This window comes from Aotus nancymaae, unplaced genomic scaffold (assembly GCF_030222135.1).
Source record: "Aotus nancymaae isolate 86718 unplaced genomic scaffold, 86718_ANA_hifiasm-v0.15.2.pri h1tg000039l, whole genome shotgun sequence".
Taxonomy (NCBI): Eukaryota; Metazoa; Chordata; class Mammalia; order Primates; family Aotidae; genus Aotus; species Aotus nancymaae.
The window spans coordinates 13854207-13873941 of record NW_026988453.1 but is presented as its reverse complement, the minus strand read 5'-3'; the positions used below and the strand labels follow the sequence as shown (position 1 = coordinate 13873941).

Below are 19735 nucleotides of genomic sequence, written 5' to 3'. Positions count from 1 at the left end.
TGAATTTGAATTAACCCTTTAATAAAGGGCGTCGTTCACTCATCTTCCCACTGATAACTTGCCATGTGCCTTTCCATGCTCAGGGCGTCCTTCGTGACCCCCCACAAACAGCTGCATTATTAGGAGTTGGTTTGAACACCTGGACCTAGGCAGGGAGGCATGATGGAGCTGAAGAGGGGTGGGGAAGGCAAACAGCTTCCTAGTCCCGTGTCGTTTTTTTTATCCTGGGCTTCTTGTGAGGAAGAAACCAGCGCTTGATTTATTGTTGAGTTATTTGAGCTTGTCGACGGCTTCTCTACATCTAGCCCTCTACTCTGGGCCCTCCCGGGCGTTCCACCTGCTCTAGTTAGCAGTGCGGACAGGATCTCTGAAACAGCTCAGCAGCTTTGGATTCAAGTGGTTGTCGCCTTCAAGCTGTCTACACTAGAAAAAGCTTCTCCAGTTTGTCTCTAGGAGCCAGATTGGGTCTGAAAAGTAGGTCCAAGCTCAATTTTCTAAATAACTTAGCAGATTTCAAGGGGCTCTTATTCTCTAAAATGTCGAGACAAGTCCTTTGAGTAAACGTGAGCTGTGGACTAAGAGGCATAAGTGATTCCAAGCTGTTTGCTCCCTGGAAACTTTTTTTTTCTTGTTGTTTTTCTATAATTAGCATATCTTTTGGTCAGTGGACTAAAGTCAGTTTGTTCTTGCAAGGGGGTTCAAGCATCAGATGGGTATTCTGACTATATTGTCTGTTGATGCCTTTCAATACAATCCAAGCAAAATGCATTGAACACCTGCTCCCTGTCGGGCGCTGTCATAGGGCGGGGATGTAGCTGTGGACCAAGCATTAGTCCAGCCTCCAAGGAGCTGCTGCAAGCGGAGGGGACTGACAGTGGAAAGAGCCGTCCCTCTGCATGATTAGCGTTGCCATAGAGAGAACGCAGGTATTCTAGAGGGTCATAGGATGAGCACCTACTGAGCAGCTACTGTATATCCAGTGCTTTAAAGAGGACAGAAGATATCCGGGTAATTCTTAGTTATCACAAGCAAAAGTCTTTAGAAACAAACGCCAGAGGTCATCCATCTCGTGCTCTTGCTCTCTGGTCTCTCATTATGAGTTCTCTCATTTACATTCTGCTAATTCGCCTGCTCCTTCCAGTTCTAATATTCCACTCACATTCTCTGTTTAATTTTAGCACAAATGCCAAGAACAAAGAAAAGGGTCAGTACTCATAACTGAGTGTGTTTAGTGTGTTAAAAATAAAGCCCTTTCTAAGGAAAGTCTTTTAAAGAAGCGTGTTTTTCAAACTTTCGTGACTGCAACTTGCCACATGAAATGTATATTACATTGCAAATGAATACATATACAAGTGCTCACACAGTTATACACCGAATTTGATACTTCTCATGCTATGTGAGTTGCAACCTGGTATTTTCTATGAGATTATGTTCTCTTTCATTTAAAATAAATGACCATCATGACCCACTAAATGGCTATTCTGACCTGATCACAGTCTGCAGTTTAAAAACGTGGTCCCCCAAACCTAGATGATATTCTCTGAGGACAGAGAACATATCAGAAATCTCTATGATCTCCTTTCCCTTCACTGTTCTCTCTGCCTTCATTTTGCATGAAATCCTTCTCATATCCTCTTAGAATTATCTTAGAAATCACTTAATGGTTTCTGAGATCTAGTTTCTTGTCTCCTTGAAATAAATTCAAGTTTTTCACATGTGCATTTTATTCATTAGATTTTAAAAGTCATTTTAATTTTTTATAGATAGCAGTATTGAAAGGTAGAGGTACCATTTTTTCCCTACCCGAGTCGTGCTAGGAGCATCTGCATGTAAGTAGTTATCTTGGTCTTCTGTGTTACCGTGTGACTCACCAACATAGACGAGTCGTGGACGAGCATCAGGGCTGTGCGTGTGTTCAGTATCTCTTCTATCTTATAAGTGCAATATTTAAATGATCTCCTTCACTGTGATTTAATGTCCCCTTAGAAATGTTTATGGGTTTTGCATTTTAATACTTAATTTGTATTTTCATTATGGATCATCTTGTGTTTTTCCATTTCGTGGATTTTTTTTTCATTTTCTTGGAGCAGACAGAAGTATTTTGGCCAGGCTGCATCAAGCAGTCAAAAGAGTGCTGAAGCTAGAGGTTTCGCTGTAGTCCTGGTTCTACAATAACTCCTTACGGGAGTTGCCACTAGTTGGTTAAGAGTCTTCAGAGGACTCCTGTGTTTCTACTAAGCCTATCCCGTTGCATCCATTGCATGTTTAAACACTCCCCACTCTCCTGTGAACCCCAGACCCTTTGATTTCTTATCTCCAGTGTCTAGCACATGGAAAACACCAGAGGTTATTTACTGAATGCAATTGAAAGCAAGGCGGAGGTTCGGCTGTGAAGAGCCCCATAGTCCACAGTAAGACTTTATCTTGAGGGGATAAGGACCCAGAGAGAGTTTTAGAAAGGCGATTGACAGGACGATTTGGGTTCCACAAATACATAGGCGTGGAGACTATCGGAGAGGCTCAGGAAAAATGGTGAGCCCCTGATTACGGAAGTAGAAGGAGACCCAGAGTCCAGAGATGTCAGGGGAGGGAGAACCTCTGGGATGTGGGAGGTGAGGAGAGGGAATCGTTTCTGGCAGCCACTGGAGAAGTCAGCAGAGCCAGAGGAGGAGGAAGTCGAGGAGGAAAGCAGATGGGTCTATTTTGTTCAGTTTGCAGTATCTTTTTGGAACAGGTTCAGGCATGGGTCTTGGCTACAGGAAACTCTTCTTGATTTGTGGATGGGCCAAAGTCTGCCAAGAAGTGGGAACAGCCATGGGGAGGATTGATGAGCAGGCCCCGACTCACATGGCCCAAAGCTCACTTGCAGTCCTGTCACTGTTGAGTTAGGATGTACACGTACGTAAAGGCATAAACGTTTGTTCATGGATGAAATCATCTTTATTTTAATTTTTTTTTAGTAGAATTCCTCCTTGTCCCGGTTCCTAATTTGGAAGGTACTCTCGTTTTTGCTGAGTTAGCTTCTTTGGGTTCATTGACATTTGACTGTTACTGCGGGATCTATTTGTTTAGGAAGCCAGAGCATAACATGGTCTTAATCTCCTTGGGGATACAGAGAACATTTTTGTCTTAGAGGAATGTTCTATTACATGTGGTGAGGCAAATGCGTGGCTAGTGACAAGTCACGTGAGTACCTTTTTCTGTAGACTTCTTGGAGTGAGCAGGGAAATGCTCGTGGAGGAAGCAGAAGCTGCGCTGGGTTTGGAAGGACAAGTAGGAATTGAGTAGGCTGAGTCTGCACGTGGGAAGGGCAGCCTGGGCCTCCCGAGGTATTAGAGAATACGTGGGTGTGTATGCGGCACGTTCAGGGACCAGCGTGAGGAAGCAGACTGCGCGGCCTTTCCACGCGGCCAGTGGTTCTCGACTAGAGTGAGCACAAGACTCAGCTGGGAAACTCGTCCATCGTGCCGAGCCCCAGCTGTTCCCCGTAGGTCCTGGATCTGTAGCCCCAGAGGCGAGTCCGCGCATGTGCGTGGAGGACTGAGCTTTATGCAGTCACTGCTTGATATTTTCTTTGCGTGTGGAATGCAGTGAAGTGTGGACGTGGGGAAGGAAGGAAGGCAGGGATGCACTGGGGAGGCCTCTTATGACATTAACCTAAACCGCATGGAATGATCGATTCTCCACTTTTTTGACCTGCCACATGGCAGGACCAACTTCCCAGCGATCTGTATAAGAGGCCAGGAGGGCGTAGCCTACGGTAGAGGCTCTGTGTGGATGGAATCAAGGTTTGGACGCAAGGTAGGGCATTCTAAATGGAAAAGATGGTGTGAGCTGAGGCCTAGGGAAGGAGAGTGTGGGGGGTGTTTCATAGCCACACGGTAGCTACTTGAGCTGTAGCTGAGAGCCCTGTGGGGCAGCAGGGGGATATGGGGCTGAGGAAGCATATCAGGGCTAGTCTATTGATGAGGTTAAAGGTCAGCATGGGGAACTCGGCAGTGGAAACCGCTGAAGGTGGTGAGTAGCGGAAATGAGGAGTGTTAACATAAAGGCAGTAAAAATGGAGACAGGAGTCGGGTTGCCAAATAAAATACCACATGCCCAGTTTAATTTGAATTTCATGTAAACAATACATAATTTTTAGTATAAATTTTACCCAAATGTTTTGTGGGATATGTTCACGAGTGTAATTATTCATCTATCTGAAGTTCTGTTTTAACTGGGCATCTTGTATTTTTATTTGCTAAATCTGCCAAACGTAGCTGGGAGGGAAAGGTGGAGAAAACGTCATGAAGCAGAGTCTGTAAGGTTGTAAACAGGATGTGGGGAGCAAAGAGACGGAAGTGAGAGGTGAGTCTGGTGAGTGGGGAAGTGGAGGATCAAGTCAGGAGGACGTGGTGGTGAGAAAGTGACGAGCTTCACTTGGCTTGTTACATTGCTGCATTTCATGGCCAATAGGATATCCAAGTGGAGAGTCCAGCAGTGACTTGGACCCTGTGGGTCTGGAATCAGGAAAAGAAGCCAGGGCTCAAGACAGGAATTTAGGATTCAGAGGAAGAAATATGAAATGTATATTTTTAAAATGACAGACACAGATAGAACATACGAATATTTTTCTAAATGACCAAGTATTGCAGAGCATTTGATAAGAATTGGGAAAGCCGTGGCTTGTGCCCGTGGCCCCAGCTCCTCAGGAGGCTGAGGCCTGAGAAGGCGGAAGGCTCACTTGAACCTAGGACTTTGAGGCTGTAGTGCACTGTGACTGCACCTGTGAATAGCTCCTGCACTCCAGCCTAGGCAACGTAGCAAGACTCTGCCTCTTAAAAAAAAAAAGAAAGAATGGGAATATAGCCATTCACAATGCTTATAAGGAATTTTAAGCGTATTAGAAATTTTAATGATAAGCAAAGTAAGTAAAATACAATTTTTAAATGCAGCATGATCTCAGTTATGTGAGGGAAAATCATCCATAGATAAAAGCCCGTAAGCGTCTTCACGACCATGTTATAGTGCATATCTTGTTTGCGAGGCTTTAGGATATTTTAATTTTTTAAAATATTCATCTTTCAAATTGTCTTTAAGAGAGTATATGCTACTTTCTAAATGTGAAAAAATTTTGTTTTAATTTTCAAGTGGATATTGAAAAAGTCAACATTATTTCAAATTTCACATTTGTTGGTTATTAGGATATAAAAGAATGGTATTTTTCATATAGATATCTTGCCAGCATTTATTTTTGTTATTTTCCAATTTAATCAGGAAAAAACGGCATTTTTTTTTTTGCATCTAGTACCCAACCCCTCCCTCTAAGAGTTCTTCAAAAGGAGATGGCCAGGCAGTGAAGACAGAATGGCTTCTCTGACAAAGATCTAAAGCAACAATAAAGACACAATAATTTTGTATAAACCCTCATTATTTTAGAGGATTGCAGAAGGTAAATCCTTCACAGAGATCCTTCCCAAGATTCTCGTGAGCTGAGTATGGATTGGAGGGGTCCCCCACTGCACTGCCATCACTGTGGTGCATCGCTCCACATTGCTCCAGGGACCTGAAGTTGCTAGGTAAATATTACTGCCACTTGCCATATAATAATGTTGTTTGCTCATGCTTAGTACAGAGGGAGGAGGCTATGTGTAAGTGTCGCCCTAAACACTCCAACCAAGCATTAATACTCATACAGCTGTTCCATCATCTGAAGCAATTACATTAAGTCTGCACTTTTAGGAAGAAGTTATAATATGAATAATCTAGAACTTCAGAAATGCAAAACCACTTATATCAGGTAATGCACACATTACCTGATTGAGGGAGGGTGGAGGCGGAGACCAGGTCTCCTTCCTAATTCTGTGTTTGCTTAAGTAATTTTAAAAATTGGTTTACGGTCTCCAAAGACACTGGCAGCTAGGAAAGTTGATTGATCCTTTTAAAGGAAATTTTCATAACTTTAATGCGCAGACAGAGGGATTGGTTGAATCATAAATTATGGAAAATTAAGGCAGTTGTTACGATAATGATATGAAGAAGTTTTATAGGCATGCAGAATGTTTCCAGTGTAATTTTAAGTGAGATAAAAGCAGAATATGTAGCTATATATATATAGTAACCTTAACTAGATCAAAATGCATATATGAGTAAAAGAAAGACGGAAAGTATACCAGAATGTAAGTTTTCTGGACGGTAGACTTATTTGTAATTTTTATTGTCTATGTTTCAACATGTTTCAGTTATTTCCTGTAACACACTTATATTCTTTTATAAATGATCAGAAGGGGAAAAAATGAAGCTCTCATTCACTAGCCATCTTGGAAAATTATCACCTGTTTTCAGTGGAAGATTTGTGTTCTGTTTGCTTGGTGGGAAGATTTGGCTACTTTCATTTTATCTAACTGCAGTAATGAAGAACAGAAGGAGAATTGTCATGAAGTTTCCAAACCATTGCTTTAACTTCACCATTTACGGCTGAGCCTCCATTCAGACAGAGAGGCCAGTCTGGTTTCCTCATGCTCAGCATGAGGGGTCATCAGCCTTCCTGTGGAGGAAGCCAGCCAAGGAAGGCTGATGACCCATATTTGGGCAAAGTTTTAATACTTTTAGGGACAGCATTTATGTCACAGAGTAATTTATAACATGCATTATCTTTCATTCTTTTTAAATTAATCTGTAAATTTTCAGCTTAGCATTAAGCCAAATTACAGTGAATTACAGTGAATTACAGGAGCGTTTCTGAGCAGGTCAGCAGATTCCTTCTTCTTGATTCAGGCTGACAATGTAGCTGCCTAAGGATACCCAGGTTCATGCGCTTGGACTGGGGACCCAACTTCTCCTCAAAGTCACCCAGCCTAAGACATTCTAAGGACTACCTGACATTGTTCCGCTCAAACCCGTGCTTTCATTGATGTCTTGATTTTTGCATTTTGTAAGCATGGCAGGTACAGCACCAGAGGTGGGAGGTACAACAGCGGGCCAAATAGACACACCCCTCATAAAGCCAACCTTCTCAGCTAGGAAATAGACAAGTAAATATGCATTTTATAACACAGAGCCAAGAGTTGTAATAGGAGAAAGAACAGGATGCTGTGGGAGTTTATACGACAGCCCAGCTCTGAGAAGTCAAGGACGGCTTCCTGAGAGAGCTGATGTCTGAGCTGGATCCCCTCAGAGACAGCCGTGGCAGTGGGGGGTTGCAAAGGGAGATTAGAGAGTGAGCATTCCAGGAATAGGGAGAAGCATCTAGAAAGGTTTTGAAGACACATCTGGAAAAAAAAAAAGTTCAATATACCTGGAACATAGCGGTCTCAAGAGAGTAGAATAGGTGAGCAAGGCCTTGAGACTTGTTAAGGAATTTGGACTGAAGGTAATGGAGAGCCAGTGAGGATATTAAACCAGAAGAATGACAGAATCTCATTTGTGCTTAGAAAAATCATCTTGGGGCCGGGCGCAGTGGCTCACGCCTGTAATCCCAGCACTTTGGGAGGCCAAGGTGGGTGGATCACAAGGTCAAGAGATCGAGACCATCCTGGTCAACAAGGTGAAACCCCGTCTCTACTAAAAAATACAAAAATTAGCTGGGCATAGTGGCGCGTGCCTGTAGTCCCAGCTACTCGGGAGGCTGAGGCAGGAGAATTGCCTGAACCCAGGAGGCGGAGGTTGCGGTGAGCCGAGATCGCGCCATTGCACTCCAGCCTGGGTAACAAGAGCAAAACTCCATCTCAAAAAAAAAAAAGAAAAAAAAGAAAAATCATCTTGGCAGCTGTGTGGAGAATGGAGTAGAAAAGGCCAAGATAAAAGGCAGGGAAGATGCTGAGAGGCGACAGTAGCCTAACCTGACTTTAAATAACTGTGGGAATGAGGAAAAATAGATTCAAGAGACATTTTTAATGTATAAAATTATCAGATCTTGGGCATCTATTTTGGATATGGAGATGAGCAAGAGGGAAAAGCCTGGAATGGCTTGGATGACTTCGTTGGGATGGGCAACATTGGAGGATGGGCAGGTTTCCCAGGAAGGAGGACCAGTTCCATGTTTAGATCTGTGGGTTTGAGCTGAGTGGAAGTAGCCAGTGGGAGGCTGTGGACTCAGAGGAAAGATCAAAGCTTGAGGCGAACATCTATGGAACATCACGCACTGGGTGGCGATAGAAGCCAGAGGAGGGGCTGAGAACACCCAAGGGAAGAAGGGAGGGAAAGAAGCAACGACGTCTAGAGCACAGCCCCGAGGAACACCCACTTACAGGAGCCCGCGATGATTTCCAGCAGAGAAAGAGACCGGGAGAGAGGGGTGTGACGGGAGTCAAGCGTGTGTTTGGGGGCGTGGGGTGTGCGCCAAATGGTCATTTTCAAGTATCACAGAACTATCTGTAATGAAATAGTTGTTCATGAAGTCGACAATGTCATGGATTGTAAGACACGCTGATATTTTATGGCCCATTAAGAAACAATGCTGCCAGTTAAACTGGCATATTCCAATTTCAGAGCTAAAAAATGCTGAACAACATAAGTGTATGCAAGAATCAAAGAAGTATGATTCGTTGAGAACTACAGAGTGTCTTTTACACTTCTCAGCAAAGGGGTTATTACTGACTATGGTGAGAGCAGCATCAGTGGAGTACGGGGGTGAGCAGCGGGATTAAAGTAGCCTGAGAAATGAAGACGGATGGATATTGGGTTCCTGGGTGCTTAGTAACTTGCATAGACTCCCCCAAGAGTTCTGAACCAATAGAGAAAATAAGTACGACGGGGACAGGTCAAGGCATCGCCTTTTATTTTCCGGAGACCTAATATTAGAGAATACGCTTTATATTCACATCCAAGAATCTTCCTAATATGGAGACCCGGAATCAGACCCACCTCAGGATGGTGACCAGCACGAGCCTCTGCCTATGTGGGTCTGCTCCATAAATCTTACAGCACAGAAGGACAGGGAGAACATGCTTCCTACAGGCAGTTGGTCCCCGAGAGGAGAGCAGGGGGCTGGCCTATGCGTGAGCATGTTCTCCTCCCAAACTTACCAGTCAGGTGAAGGTTCAGAACATGATGCAGCTGGAGCCTCCTTAGCATGGACAGACACAGCAGGGATGGGGACAAAATACTTCTCCTTAAGAGTAAGAATGCAAGGATAGTATAAATAAGACTCCCGAGAAGTTGAGTTGATAAAGGAAAGTGAACCTAGCTCAACCAGCTGTCAACATTCGCAACCATCCAACTTTTTTCCCTGCTTTTTGGAAAAATTGTCTGTTTATTTCACATATATCTAAGTTCTCTGGCCTCACCATTCTCATCTTCTCTATGCAACCTCGGTCTTACGTAGCCCTGCCGCTCCCGTGTCTCGGTATTACATTTCGTCACTGTTGTCTTATACCTCAGTGTTACACTCATATGTAAGTTTGTCTCCTTACGTCGTAAGCATCATCTCTTTGAAGATAGGGATGATCTCATACCTTCTGTTTTATCCCTCTGAATCACTGGAATTCTGCCTGATTCATAAGAGGCAAGGCCAGGTTGTTGAACTGGGTTGAGCTGTGTGGAGAGAGGTGCTAAGACATAACCCCACCTTTGAAACATCCAGTCTACTTGCTGCCTGGGAGAGAGAGTCAGGCGCAGCTTTCGTGGAACCTGGCGTTTCATCTTACGGCTTCTTGCACGTGTTTCGTTGAGCAGATTCGTGGCTGATACCCGCCAGGTGTCACATCTCCATATAGAGATGGTTTGCAGAAGAGTCTAACCACTGCATTCCTTTCACCAACAAAACAAAACAAAGTAAAAAACCCACAAATGTTTCTTGAACATGTCTGAAATCTCCCACAAAACCTAGAATGAGACAGAACTTTTCATGGCATAGATGCCCTTTCAAGAAGTAGAGTGAAATACAGGCCTGTCCGTGCAGCCAAGGCCCCCTCGGCACCTCCAGGGCTCGCTCTCTTGGGTGGCGTGAGAAATCCAAAAAAGGTGTTAAGCACTCGACACCCAAACACAACCAAATAAGATGTCAGGGCCAAGGCTTTATTCCAGCTGGTGTATTTTCACTCCTCAGATGCGAAAGCAAGTTGATGAGATTTCCACTGTGTCCGTCTGTCTTTAATGTGTGTTCTAATATCTGTAAACTGTAGCGGATAAACAAGGCCACATACTGCCAGCAACATTTATTTTTGCAGTAAGAATAAAAAGAAGAGCTTTGTACCTTCACTACAGATAAGAGACGGCAGCATTTATAAGGTGTCAAAACTGTGTTTACCTGCTCTTCCCCATGATCTCGGGCAATCCAAGGGAAACAGCCTAAATGCATGTGGGAGAGTTATTAAGTGTTCATCATCTGCTTGAAAGGCTGGACTTCAGCACCTTGAGGGTGAGGCCCAGAATGAGTGCTGGGTGCAGGGTTCCTGGTTGGTGCCTGAGCCTGGGATACGGCAAGTCCTCAGCAATCCTTGCTGTCTGGTCCAGAGTCGGGGCTGGGCTGGAAAGTGAGTGATACGACCAAGGTTTCAGCTCGAGTTCCTGGAGCTTTTGCTCCGAATGTGCTGCCAGAGTCTTCGTCATCATTTTACTGCTCAGTCCATCAGACATATGGAAGCCCACACTTTTTCTCAGTCCAGGTGAAAAAAGCACCTGTGTATTTACCTCTATCACAGAGGTCTACACACTGTACTGCCCCACTGGACTATGGACTCCTCAATCGGCTCGGCTGCAGGTTCAGCTGCTCAACAAAAACCCAAAAGAAAGGAAGCTTAGAGAAGATGGAAGCTTCTTCGCTTATGTAGCAGTCCAGGCGTAAGAGGGCTGTTGTGGCAACCTCACGGTATCAGGCACCTAACCGCCTCCTGGTGTGATGCCTCACCCTGAATGGATGGCCTCCTGGTCCAAGCTTACATACTCATTCCTGCCAAGAGGAAGGGGAAGAAACAAAGGGAAAGGCAAACACGGTCTTTCTCTTTAAGGAAATGATCTGAAATTGCACATATCTCTTTTACACATCTCCCCTCAGCTGGAACTTGAACAGATGGCCACACCTACGTGCAATTTACTCTATTGTCATTGTGCCTAGCTAAAAGTCATGGGTTCCATCACCCTAAGAGGAGAGAACTGATCTGGGGGGACAGCTGGAAACCTACCTAGGCCATCGCTCCTTGAGGTCAAAATTTTGTCCCCAGTTTGTCCTTCTTTCCATCACCTGGCATGATGCCCACCCGAGGCAGGTGTCACCGAATGTTGATTGAAGGAGAGGATGCGGAGGATAACACCCTGGGAGACTTGTGTTCCCGTTGCCAGCATGGAGACCACAAGGCAGTCATTTAACCTCTTCAGACCTCACTTTTCTCTCTTCAAAATGAGGCTGATAATCCCTGTGGAATTTGCTCACAGCATTGTTGGGAAGATTCTTCTATTATGGTCACTACTATTTACTGAACACCTACTGTGTTCTAAGCATGGTGCTAAGTTACCTGTTGACATTCTTTTATGTAAACCTCACAACAGCTCAGTGAGCTGGCATCTTAGTCTATCCCAGCTGCTGTCACAAAACACCATAGATTGGGTGGCTTATAAAAAGCAGAAATACTCCTCACAGTACTGGATGAGGGAAGTCCAAGAAGGTGCCAGAAGATTTGGTGTCCTGTGAGGGCTCACTTTCTGGTTCATAAATGGTGCCTTCTCACCGTGTCCTCGTATGGGAGGGAACTCTCAGCTTTCTTTTATATGGGCACTGATCTTTTTTTTTTTGTGAGACGGAGTTTCACTCTTATTGCCCAGGCTGGAGTGCAGTGGCATGATCTCGGCTCACTGCAGCCTCCACCTCCTGGGTTCAAATGATTCTCCTGCCTCAGCCTCCTGAGTAGCTGGGATTACAGGTGCTCACCACCACACCTTGATAATTTTTGCATTTTTAGTAGAGATGAGGTTTCACCATGTTGGCCAGGCTGGTCTCAAACTCCTGACCACAAATGACCTGCCCACCTCAGCCTCCCAAAGTGCTGGGATTACAGGTATGAACCACTGTGCCCAGGTGGTTCCAATGAACCAGGGTACTAATCTTAATCATAAAGGTTCCACCTTCATGACCTAATTACCACCTAAAGATCTCACCTCCAAATACCACTGTATTGAGAGTTAGGGTTGTAGCATATGAACTTGAGTGGGGAGGACACAAATATTCAGATCATAGCAGGCTGGTATGATTATCCACATTTTGTAGCTGAGTAACCTGAAGCTGGGAGAGATTCAGTAAGATGCCCAGTGCTGTTCCTTTATGTATACATTCAACAACCGTTGACCGCCTGCCATGTGCCAGAGACAGTGCTGGGTGTGCAGCAGTTCTGGGTATGACGGGTGTTGCCGGGGGAAACAGAGTGAAGAGGACACACATAATGGGGAGCTAACTCTGCTCAAGGGGTCAGAGAGGAGGGGTGGGCATATGTTGAAGGATGAGCGCGAGTCATCCAGGCCAAGGAGCATGATGGAGTGTCTGGGACAGTGCTGGGAAAGCCCTGATATAAGAGAGGAACCAAACTTAGAGGGACTGCAAGACTCCCAGTGTGACTGGAGGGCAGAGAGTAGAGTAGCAGAAGAGGTCCAGCAGGGGCCAGCAGGAGCCCTCGATGGGGTGAACGTGGGCTTGCAGGCAGCTTGTCTGGCCCCCAAACTCTTAATGAAAGGGTGAATGATCAAGTTCTTGGAAAATGTGTTGAGGGCGGTACTGGGAAGGAGCAGATTTGGGCATATTCTCTTTTTGTCTTAGTCATGGCTTTTAAGAACTGAAGAGAGGGCCTGGGTTTCACATATGTGGTATGATCCAGGTGGCCTGAGAACTGAGTGCCTGTCGTCCTCCTGAGCTATGTAGTTCACTGCCTGTGCGCACATTCTGCTTGGGGCTTCCCTGCAAAGATTAATCCAGCTCCCTTTATCTGTCTCATAAGCAGAGGATGCCCCTTCCTCAGAACCTCTCTCAGCTGTGCCAGGCCTCTGCAGCTGCATTTCATCATCCCGATGAAGTGAGTGAAAAGCTCCTCTTGTCCTGAAATGGCAGGAGGGCAAAGGACTTCCTGATACCCTAAGGCAGAGGAATAAAGGCAGTGGGGCAGGGGGAGGAGGGCAGCCCTCACTGTGCTCGGTGTTTCTGGCACCTCTCTCAGCCTCCCAGAGAAGCCCCCGACAGAGTCGTGGATCTCAGCCTTTCAGCAGCTACTCAGTCAGTAGGTGGGTGCTTCTCGCTGTCCGTGTACAGAGTGTGGAAGGTGCTGAGGTGAGTTTGCTGCCACACGAGGACACCGGGCACCTTCCTCCAAGGATCACAAAGTACAGCACTCATTTCTACAGGTGAATGAAGGAACGGGTAATTCAGAATAAGGGGTGATTGCTGAAGAGCCAGATCCTTGTGCCTCAAGGCCTTTGCTCATGCTGATCCCTCTGCCTGGAATCATCTCTATGCTGCAGCTTTATGCTGGTTAACTTGGACTCATCCTTCAGCTCGCAGCTCAGACATCACATCTCGGAAGGCTTCCCTTATCCCTCGTTCTTGGGCTGGATACCCCTCCTGCGCTCTCCCTCGTTTTAGCTCTTGAGACATTATGATCACCTGCATCTTTCTCTCACGGCATCTGCTGTCCCACTGTTCCACCTCAGCCCCTAGAACAGTGCCTGGCAAAGGTTGCGTGAATGACTGAATGATTTTTTTTTAGTTGGTTTCGGTCTAGAAATATCTCAACAGCAGACAGTGAGTCTAACATTAGAATTATGTTTTGGGTAGTACATTGTAACGCTGTGAGGTGGTCCTTAAAAGAGCATATAGTGGGGAATAGTGAAGAGAAGCAGCCAGAAATTTCATTTTTGCTTTGGTCTCCCAGGCCTGTCAACGCACTCAGAGCCTGTCTTTGAATAAACAGCGCCTTCTCTGGAGGGTTTCAGACTTCGTTGTCGGGTTCACATCAGAATCGCTTCCCTGCAACTCTTTAACCTCAGGAAGGCTGTTGATCGTTTCGGGGTCCCAGAGTTCCAGCATCTCTCGAATTCACCCTGGTAATCCCACTGCACCCCACCCACCCCGCTTTAGCCTCCTCACGTGGTCGGCTGTTCAGCCTCTGCCCCTCGCTAAACCAAACTGCCTGCAGGGACTCGGTTTCCTTCTGTGCTGTGCCCCTGCCTGTCCCTGTGCCACCTCAGCCCTGTGTCCTGCTTCCCACCTGTGCTTTGTGAATGTTCTTCAGGCCTGCGTCTGTACCCCACAGGGCTGTCTGTGTCCACTGCAGAAGTGGAGGCTCAGTAAAGACAGCTGCATGTAATCGGAAGGAGGAGGAGGAGGAGGGGGAGGATTAATTATTACTGAGATGTTTGCCTGGAGTTTTAATTAGGCTGCCTTGCCTTCCTTTTTTTCCCCCAGCCCAGAAAGTCCTCCTAGAATGTTAGTATTTTAGAGACTTGGAACATTAGGTTTTAACATTGTGCACCCAGAGCCTCAGTGTAATAAAGAAATCAATAGGCCGATTGCCTCCAGTAGTTTGATTGCTGAGTGCATCAGGGTACCTTTTGTTCCTGAGCAAATGATCATTTCACACACTAGCAAACGAGAAACAAATGTGGGTGTAGTGCTTGTCTGGGCTTCTGGTTTGCAACCCTGACCGGGGAAGTCATTATTTCCAGCAATGTGTATAACTACGAGCAGCTTGCCAAATGTTCCGTTTCCTTCCCCCTGACAGTTCTCCCGAGTTACGTGTGTCATAAAAACATGTCTCATTTGCCAGAATAGTCCTGAGTTTGTTTTGAATCTGACAGGTCCTCTGATCTTACATTCTTAAATCTCACTAACATAATTTATACCAAAAGTACTGCTTGGCAGGAAGTAAAATTATATGATTTTCAATTTGGGGTGAAAATCAGCTCAAGTTATGACGACACTGAGACACTCAGACCCTACAGATTAATCACGATTATCTTACCGTGAAACACTTTTCATAGCAGGATCTACCCTGCATTTATTGTTTCTGTCAAAACCTTTGATTGGAAAACGTTTCGCAAGGGGAATGTTGTCATTTCTACAGATGCACTGATTTATTTCACGATGTGTTCACGGTCGCTCCTTGTTTTATGCAATGGGTGTGACCTGAAGAGTTGCTGATAAACTGAATTTGTACAGATACATTTATAATGACATGCAGTGGTGTGATTTTACCTAATGGTTTCTTTATAATTAGAAAAACTCCCAAATTCATTTGAGAGTTAACACTCACATATTGGGTCTTGTTTAGAAGAAGTAATCTTAATGTGAATCAGGCAAGGTTTTCAACCAGCCTCCACTCTCAGCAGTTCTGGCTCAGTGACACCACACTTCATCCCAATGGGAGACCGCAGGTTTTACACATTCTGCACTTTCTCACAGATACTCAAAATGCTTCCAGAGGAAAGTTGGCCACTCTTAGAGCCACTCCTTGATTTCTCGTATCACTCTTTCAGGGAAGGAAAGGGGGATGCCAGCTCACAGTGCAGATGATTTGTGATGTCCTGCTGGAATGTTATATAACTTAGCAGGTGGGTTTGTTTTTTTTTTTTTGGAAACATGGACTCACTCTGTAGCCCAGGCTGGAGTGCAGTGGCCCGATTATAGCTCATTGCAGTCTCAAACTCCTGGATTCCTGGGTTCAGGTGATCCTCCCGTCTCAGCCTCCTGAGTAGTTGGAACTACATATGCATGCCACCATGCCCAGCTATTTTTTATTTTTTGCAGAGGCAAGGTCTCGGTTTGATGCCCAGGCTGGTCTCAAGCGCCATGATTCTGTGTATTCCGGCTATCTCTTGCTGTGTAGCAAACCGCCCCTAAATTTAGTGGCTTAAGAAACTTACTGTCTCTTCCCTTCTGTGGGTTGTTTGGCTCAGCTGGTTTGTTCTCACTCGCACTTCCCACACGTGGTTGCAGTCGGGCATTGACTAGGGCTGTAGCCATCTGCAGGCTGGAGTGAGCAGGATGACTAAGATGGCTTCTTGACATGACTAGCAGTTGAGACTGTCAGCTGAGAGCTCAGCCGGGCTGTGGGCCACAGCACATATGTGACCCCTTGTGTGGCTTGTACTTCTTGTTGTTGACTGGGTTCCAAGAGGGAGAGTCCCACGAATGAGTGTTCTAAGAGAGCCAGGCAGAAACTGTAAGGCTTCTTACGACCTTGCCTCAAAATCCCAGAACATCGCTTTTTCCACATTCTGTTGGTCGAGGCCAGTGACCGAGGCCAGCCCAGATTCAAGGGGAGGGAATTAGACTTCACCTCCTGATGTGAGTTGCTGCGTGTGCGTACTGTGGGGAAAGGAATGGGGGATTGGGGGCATCATCATGACCATTCTGCTGATCGTCATCCCAGTATTGATCTTGCAAGTCTGTGGATAGATCAAGAGGAATCATCCGGGCCAGGGGCTCTGCCCGTGACCTGTTTCCCACATACTCCACCTTCCATTCCTCATCCTTCCCCCAAGCTTTATCCTCACACACTTTTCTACAATGGTGTTCAAGAAAGTGCACGTGTTCCTGGTTAAAAAAAAAAAAAAAAAATCGTGGGGCCCAGTTTTTAACTACCTACCATAATGTTCCGGAGGAAGGACATTCTCTAGAGGAACAAGATGACAGAAATATGAAGGGTGCATGAGCAACTGTGGGCAGTGTAGGGAGGTTATAGGATGCTTAATACATATAATACATACAAATGGATTGGCCAGCCTTGTTGGTTAGAACTCAGTGCGAGGGAGTACACAGTACATGAGCCTATTTCCGTGAAAGCCTGCAGAAAGAAACGTTCCCCTGTACTGACCCCAGCCCTGAGCGAGCCATCCATGTTACGGATGATTGAAAAAAAGAACTTGGTAAGGGAATCTAACTAGCACAGTCCTAAAGACATATTTACCTGGAAGCTACCCCAAGCACGTATCCTATCACACTGACTCAGCAAAACCATCTCGGTAAATCAGAACCACAAACACACAGAGAACTGGGAAGTAGTGTGTCTAGTATAAATGTTTCTCAGCTCACATTTCGGAGGTGCTGAGAGAAGGCTGTGCCCACAGGTATGTTACATACTTAGAGTGGACACTTTTTGACGTTTGAGGTAAAGTCAAGTTCTGTCCATGAACTTGGAAGTATCATTACCTCCTTACCTTTAATCGGGAAAACGGCTGCCCTGCTAAGCACACTGAGCTACAGGCCCTTTGAGTTCAGCTGTGGCGCTTAGCCGACCTCGATGCGCAGGCTGACCCTCCCTTGAAGACGTTGCTTTTCACCCTTTGTAGCATTTTTTCCTTCCTCCTGCACACTCCTGGTTGGCTCCCTGGGGATTCAAATTTGTGTTTATCATGCTGAAAATTTAAAGGCGAGATAAACAACATTTTAAGCTATTTATAAGCAGAGGCTACGCCAGGAATGCATTAGGCTTTCCATTAGACGTATGTTAAAATACTGCTTGCTGGCAAAGGTAGGAGGAATATCCCTAGGTGTGAAAAACAAACGGTTAGAGACTATTGATAAAGCTTTGACCCAGAATATGGCTATATGGGATTAGTATTTAATTTGGGCCTCTGTAACAAAATGCCGTATACTGGGTAACTTAAAAACAACAGAAATTTAGTTTTCACAGTTCCGGAAGCTGGAAGTCTGAGACCAGGCCAGCACTGTCAGGTTCTGGCGAGCGTCCCCTTACGGTTTGCAGACTACGTACTTTTCAGTGTAGCCTCACCTGGTAGAAAGAGCACAAAAGAGCTCTTTGGGTCCCTTTTATAAAGACATTAATCCCATTTATGAGAGGCTCCACCCCCATGACTTAATTATCTCCCGAAGGCTTCACTTCCTGGTATCAGGGCATTGGGGGTTAGGATTTCAACGTATGAATTAAGGGGTAGGGACACACATATTCAGTCCATAGCATTATTCTGTTGACTTATTAAATGAATTCTTGTGGAATGCTAGGGGTAGAGGGTCCAAGAGATGCCATTTATATAGGGCCTATATTTTTATACCACCAGGAGGACATGTGGCAAGGGTAAGAAGCATACTCTGGAAGGAGGTATGGGAGAGAGGATGAGAAAGAGGCACCACACACACGTAAACCCTAGGGCAGGGACGCACCGTGGCAAGGGAAGAACTCTACGCGTGTCTGACTTCTTCCACGTAGATCATTCCAGACAGAGGGGACCTCTCCTGCTCATTAGCTTTCTGATGAAGAGTCCACACCCTCGCTTCAATATTCACCTCTCGGTCACACTGTTGTAGACCCACAGTCTACCTCTGTCCTTTCCTTCTGCCTGTAAATATCGATTGAGCTCCCACCACGTGCAGGTACTGTGTTATGTGGATGAGTGAGACACATGAGCTACCGAGCTGAGAGACGTGCAATAAACCAGTAAACAAGGAACATAATGAAAGATTATGATTAGCGTTACGGGGGAAAGCAGGTGTGATACAGAATAATGCGGGGGTGTGTCCTGTTTTGGGTAGGATAATCAAGATAACCCTTTGAGGAGGTGACATTAATGATCTCAAAGTGATTAAACTTTGGCATGTGTTAACTGATACTTTACCATTTCTTAAACTGCATGTTGTGAAAGTTCACACTAAAATAGCGTTTGCTTTTTCTGAGCCCGATCTGCAGAATACTGAACGGACAGCAGTTCTGGGGAATAGAGGGAAGCCAGCTGGATGGCCGGACCTCTCCTGGCCAACACTCTTCTCATGACAACCTTCTCTCCTTAGGAAAAGGAGACGTGTTTGGAGATGTGTTCTGGAAGGAAGCCACCCTCGCCCAGTCCTGTGCCAACGTTAGGGCCTTGACCTACTGTGATCTGCATGTGATCAAGCGGGATGCCCTGCAGAAAGTGCTGGAATTCTACACAGCCTTCTCCCACTCCTTCTCCCGGAACCTGATTCTGACCTACAACTTGAGAAAGAGGGTGAGCTGACAGTTTCAGTTACTTTCTGCAACGAACAGCCCCTGTGCACTTTGGATAATCACTGGGGCCAGAAAAGTCCCTTTGCTGTTTATTTAAGTAGAGTAATTGGTTCTAAAGAGGTTTTCGCTATAAAATGGAAGAGACAGAGGATGTTGCTACATTAGAAGACAGATCTGTTTTGGTGCAGAAGGGATTTATTCCTGTGTGTGGAGGGGGCAGGGAGGTGGCTTTTTTCCCATCAATATCTAGACCTAGCATTTTGAAAAGATGAGTACAATGTGAGGTTGCTAGTCAGCAAAATGGCTCTGTGGAGCCACTTAATTAATGTAAACTGAATTCTCTGTGGTGACTGGGATTTGCTGAGTGGTATGAAGCCATTAGCCTGCCAGCTAGTAATGGTAATTTTTAAACAGATATGAAAATGATTTAGGTGGGTCCAGAGAATAAGAGAGACATGGAATTTGTTTGTCTAGAGAATATTTTGCATGCAACTGCCAGCTAAACTGGTTGAGAAATGACTGGTGATTTAAGAACCAGAAGATTTTTCACCTGAAGTTGTTGCGTTCAAATCATCAGAACTGCTCTGTCTGTCTCCATGAGGATTAAAGTATTGGTGGTGTACTCTTGGGGTTTTCAGGACGAATTTTCTTGTACTTCATCTCTCTCTTTTGGTTAAAACGATAACACGATGGCTCTGCACCTGGAGAGATCACATGGAAAGGTTGTCATAGGAATCTTTCCTAAAACGACCTCATTATCTTTCCCCCGGCCTGTTCCTCATCTCCTGGCTCCTGTTTACACTGGGGGCTCTGCGTTAGGAACCCTGGCGTCA

The 19735-nt window shown here is 45.5% G+C and overlaps 1 protein-coding gene across 4 annotated transcripts in view; it reads left to right on the top strand.

The window, feature by feature from the left end:
- The window catches only part of KCNH1 (potassium voltage-gated channel subfamily H member 1), a 377979-nt gene that overhangs the window by 256963 nt on the left and 101281 nt on the right, over positions 1-19735 (top strand). For all 4 annotated transcript variants that reach the window (XM_064360341.1, XM_064360340.1, XM_064360343.1 and 1 more), the window contains one exon: positions 18707-18903. In XM_064360341.1, coding sequence (XP_064216411.1) covers positions 18707-18903 — 197 coding nt within the window. The remainder of the gene's footprint in view (positions 1-18706; positions 18904-19735) is intronic.